The 5,849-nt window shown below is 32.6% G+C and overlaps 1 protein-coding gene across 1 annotated transcript; it reads right to left on the bottom strand.

The window, feature by feature from the left end:
* Positions 1-730: 730 nt before the first annotated feature.
* On the bottom strand, positions 731-5,631 carry LOC132760453 (mesenchyme-specific cell surface glycoprotein-like; the record flags this gene model as incomplete). Its single annotated transcript, XM_060752426.1, has 8 exons — positions 731-927; positions 1,413-1,636; positions 2,269-2,519; positions 2,784-2,846; positions 3,213-3,389; positions 4,618-4,732; positions 4,972-5,104; positions 5,406-5,631. Coding segments are annotated over 8 exons (1,319 nt in total), but the record flags the coding sequence as incomplete, so codon positions are not given.
* Between the last annotated feature and the right edge of the window lie 218 nt (positions 5,632-5,849).

Below are 5,849 nucleotides of genomic sequence, written 5' to 3'. Positions count from 1 at the left end.
AGTGCTTCCTCGTGCTTCCACATGTTGATGTAAATAATGCATGGAAGGGCACCTTAGGTCTTCCTCCACCAGTAAAGCAGGAACCTATATTGTGTCGATGTGACGTTAAACCCAACCAAACAAATAAACATGTTGATGTACGTAAACAAAGCATCAACCCTCCAATATTGTAATGAAATGGGATAAGAATGGTGAAAAATAAAAACTTTGAACAATGGTTCGGATAATATTCAAAAAGCTCACACTGAATTTATGTTTGTCCATTAATTTGACTCGTTTAACTATGTCATGGAATAATTCAATGATGGTTAATGTAACGATGCAAAATAATTCAGTTCTCGTAAAAAATCCATTAACATAAAGTATCAACATCTTCAGCTGACTACTAGTATTACTTTTTTTAAATTAATATCATTTCTACTTTTTATATGTAAATATACATTAACAATGCATATGTACGGCTCTGTAATGTATTATAATAATTGAATAATACCATTCTTTGTTTTAGTACAATAAATCTTGCCGTTGTTCTTTATCTTAATGTAGATTATTTTCATCAATTGGTACGAATTAAGTACATATTTATTTTGTATGAACATGAGCAAGATCATAAACAAGCAGATGATCCACTCATGCTTAGAAGAGCTCATCTCAATAACTCGGGAAAACTTTCTCGAAAGTACATCGTTTGAAAACCTATTTGGAATAAAATAATAGCAAAGCCACAAAATTAGTATGTTTTAGTTTTAATCAAAGCAGATTATACAAGCGACAAAATATGTGAGAGGAGTCGAAACTTATTTTCCGACTGGACCAGGAATACTGGAAGACATAAATTCAATAGAGTAGAGTGACAGGGCACCTGCCCCCGTGCTAATAACATACACAAGAGGACTATCTGTAGGACTTTGGTCGCTCGGGATGATTCTGTAAATAGTAATAATTTCATCACATCAGTTAGATATTCTATTTAAGGACGGAACTACTCTTATGACTGGGGTATCATTTATAATGACAGAATGTCGTGTCCTTAATTTCCATAAACTTAATAACCACATGTGTATGATAATAAAACCTTAGACAATTTGAATAACGATATTTGATACAGCACAACTACTTTGCATAATGGTACAGATATTGTTAAAAGGTATTTGCATTTAGTTTATTTTCTCCAATTTGTTTTTTCTATTCAATGTTTTATCTCCCATGAATATAATAAAATGATAACATGGTCTTTTGAAAGACACTTGTAAGACTATATATTTAGTAGTTATGCTCCTTAACGCATTTAACTTAAAGTATATAACTTACCTGCGTTTTTTAATTACAGTTAACAAATAATCCTATTTCTTAACTGAATAATTTTTATAATCCAGGAAATGCAGTATTTTTTATTTATTTTAAAAACATACCCAATGTCAGTTATATACAGATCGCCAACAGTTTGGTTTTGGTACAAATCTCTCCACGGTAGGTCTGTTATACCGGCTCTTACAACACTCTGAAATTGTGGTAAAGGTTGTCCGGTACTTAAGTCAACGGTGTACGTATATAACGTTCCTGTACTCCATGTGCCAACAACCAGAAATGTCGTTCCATTGTCTTCAGCGATATCCAGACCTGTTACTTTCGCTCCCTGTTCGGTAAATTACAATACGATTATGTGTGTATTAAGTGAAAATTCCATAAGCTTATGCAGTAAAAACTCTAAAAACCGGACCCTTTGAAAACCGGAATCATCTGAAAACCGGACGATTTTCAAAGTCCCGTATTTTCTCCTTACAAATTCATTAAAAAAATCCTCTAAAAACCGGAACCTCTGAATTCCGAAAACCGGACATTTTTCTATAACTATAAAGCTAAACTTGCATAAAAATCCTCTGAAAACTGAACTTTTGGTCAAGTCCGGACAGGGTCCGGTTTTCAGAGATTTTACTGTATACCGTTACCTAACTAATAACATTACAGTTAATATATAATGAAGTATTAGTTACACGCTTTTCACAACGATATTTCAGACTTGTTATTAATACTCGATGCTAGATACTATATGATACTCTTTTACTCCTTTGCGATTTTTTTTTTGAAGTTCCTTTCGTTTACTGTATACAAAATTACGTATTTTCCTTTTATCAGCTCGTGGCAATACTTCAAATCCGACATGTAAAATACATTTCTCATATCTTAATATAAGTATTGTGTATATAATGTATCACATTAGGTACTGTGTATATATAATCAGTTATTTATTATGAAATGAGAAATTACCTGTTTATAGGATACGGCATCTCTGTGCTGCTCAGGTGACTGGTAATACAAATTAGAAATGTAGTCGGTGTTAAAAACTTTTTTGTCAAAGGCTTCCATATATTCCTCAAGCGTACCGTCACTGTCATATACTGGGCTAGCGAGATTACTTGAGTCCCATATAGAGAACCCTCGGCCACCAAATGCCTCTAGATGCATGTATTGTCCATTAAATGGATCCTTTCCATCAACTGTACTAACTTGAAGTCGACCTGAGATTACCATTAAAGTATCGTTATCAATCACAATTTTTTTCTATCCCGTACTATAGATTTGGATGTCAGTTGATATTTAGCAAATTGTTATGTAGAATGTAATGTACCAACAATAAAAAGTGAATATGTATGTCATTTAAAAGCAGTATAATGAAAGTAGTATTTATTGTTTGACAAACTGCTCGCTATTAGATAGCTTAATTGATACATTTGTAATGTTGTTAGTTACACATCCTGTGGAAAATACTCGTACACACGTACCTAGCATTTCGTCATTGTTAACGTTCGCTATTAGGTCTGTTTCTGATGCACTGATAGATTTTACTGCAAATCAATAAAGGATATATATCTCGCCTGGTTTATGTAAAGCATATTGAAATGATATAATATCTGTTTTCTTACTCTAAAATGAAATTGTCAATTTCATTCAATTTCATTTGCATTGTACAGTTTTACATTACAAAAATAAAAGGGCTGTCAGTTTTTATGAGTGCTATACTAATTTGACTGTTAATCAATTCAATTCAATTGAAAGTATCCAACTATAATTACATTCTGTGCATAAATTAAGCAAACAATAAAAATTGTCACGATTGTACAGGTGTTTTTTTTAAAAATAATTTATTGTTTCATTGTTATCATCTTAAGGATGCTCGAAGATCGTCATAAGTTGAACAAGCAACGATGTACCTATAGATTTTGCAGCAGTCATGTCAGTCCAGACTTTTCCATGTATAGCATTTGTCATAGTCTTCACAGCACCTTCATCCGCAGTAAATAGAAACTTTTTTCTGCCAATTTCTATTGATTTTATCACACCTGGCTGACGCAATGATTGTAGTCCAGAAAACATTCTCCTGTGAACACCTATTGTCATACAAAATACACGTCATTTACAAATATACTTTTATTTTATTATTCAATATTGTGATGCGGACAATCTACATACAGTATAACATTTTCTTGTTAAACTGTCCCCGTCTACTATATCCGGTTTTAGTTTTTACACTGACAACATGAAAACTGCTTATAATAAATCTTACTAAATGTGCATGAGCTGTATTTTGTATTTAGAAAACAACAATTATATCAGTACAACAGACTGCGAAGCTTAATAAAAGCTTCGGTGTTCACGGTATGCTTTAAATCTTAATTTTAAATTTACATATTTTGGAAATTTCTGTTTCTAGCGTAATGTAAATTTTATGTACTTCTATGACAATCTTTAATAACGATTTTAAGATATCCTTTTGTTGATTTAATATTCAAATATTTTAAGATTTTCTAGGAAGTGGGTTAAGACTTGACACTATTGCAATATCTATATCTATCACGGCGACACCGTCATTCTCATATAAACATATTTCTGACTTATTCAATCGTAGTAATTCTATTTAATGGCAAAAAAGAAGGAAAATAAAATATGTCGTCTGAATGGACCTGCAAACCAAAGCGTAACGGGAAAAGCTAAGCAACAATAAGTGTGATATTAATGATATTAACACCACTGCTAACGGTACACACAATATACATATTGATCATACTTTATCTTTTTATTTCTCTCTATATACAATATTATTGTTGTTTTTTTATGAATGTCGAACTTATGTATTGTTTTGGCATTTTAATATGCAATTCCAACCATATGGTGTTACCAAATTTTACAGGTTTATCTATATTGTCTTAGTTTGGTGACAAATATTGGATTATTTAGCGTTTAGTAATGGAAATGCCCAGCAACTATACTATCGACCAGCATGGAAATGCATATTGTGTATGCTGTTAAAATTGCAAGTTTCGGAAACCTGTTGAAAATGAAAGGCTTTCTATCACTTGACCAGTGTAGAAAAGAAATTTTAATATTTTAAATATTCACATCAAAATGATGTTATAAAAGAGGTATCGCCAATATTTTTCTACATGCAAACCTTTTCTTCATCCTTAAATTTCAGAAAATTACGACCGATTTCAAAGTTCGTAATTAATCGCTTGTTCGTTATAATAAGAAATAAGACATCAACTGGTCATGCGACAAACCACATAGCTGGCGCTTTCATGAGCAAAAAGCTTGAATATGTACCAGACGTGCCATTACCTCCATCTCGATCGCTTACATCAATGCCAGAAGAATCCCATGACTTTTTAGGTAATGGACTGATCTTGTCAATAACACCGTTGTTAATATTTACTTCTGCTACAGCACTGTTCTCCTGAAACATGGCATAACTTCGCAATATTATTTCTTTTTTCCTAGTACAACTCTACTATTACAAGAAGGGTGTCCAAAAATGAAACTCAATTTTAGTACACTGCAGAAAGCATCCAAAAGTACCAACTTGAGCACTCAATCGGCTCACTTGTATTGTATCATCATTTCTTACAGATTCGACTTTATAAGCACTACTAACATATCACCTTAAATTGTTAATTAGAAATATCATAATTTAACCTGAAGTGTGACATATGCTGTTCGACCATCTGCACTAATGGTTACATATTCTGGCTCTATATCCTGGGAAACACGTGTTCTTGGTGATATCAGATTACTAGGTATATACAGAGATGGCACCCGCAAATTTTGACTGAAACAAAGAGAACTATGATTTATGTGTGTGCGTGTAAGTAATAAAATAAAAATAAGTTAAAGAATTATCATGTTTTAAGTTCAGAAGATTAAGACTGTTTGAACAATATCTGAATTGTGTCAGTTAATACGTGTTTTATTATCTGAATTTGGTATAATCATCTTTTCCAAATACCTAGGGTATTATTATTTTTTTAATCGTGTTATTTTGATAACATTATTTACTGTTCTAAATATAACACTGCTGTCTTTGTATTTGCATCATGCACTTAAAAAATTATCTGAAACTTTCGACGTACTTGTAATTGGCTTCCCCGACATTGAATGTTGAGAAATCAACAAGCCTCACAGACGGATTGCCTGTCCTCTCACCATGAATGATAGTGACCGACCCCTCAGGATCCGTATAGGTACCACCTTCATCTTTCCCAGAAGAACCTTCGTTAGCTACGATTATTGAACCGCAGTCTTTTGTGTATTTCAAATGGTTCGGATGAGGACCAACTTTTAAATCATAAAATAAAACTTTGGTAACACAAAGAAACACAACTATAATGGGACCGACCCCTCAGGATCCGTATAGGTACCACCTTCATCTTTCCCAGAAGAACCTTCGTTAGCTACGATTATTGAACCGCAGTCTTTTGTGTATTTCAAATGGTTCGGATGAGGACCAACTTTTAAATCATAAAATAAAACTTTGGTAACACAAAGAAACACAACTATAATGGATAATTCCTATT

Source organism: Ruditapes philippinarum, unplaced genomic scaffold (assembly GCF_026571515.1).
Source record: "Ruditapes philippinarum isolate M1 unplaced genomic scaffold, ASM2657151v2 ctg18167_1_1_1_1, whole genome shotgun sequence".
NCBI classification, from domain to species: Eukaryota; Metazoa; Mollusca; class Bivalvia; order Venerida; family Veneridae; genus Ruditapes; species Ruditapes philippinarum.
The sequence above is the reverse complement of the archived record's forward strand: the minus strand, read 5'-3'. Positions and strand labels throughout refer to the sequence as shown.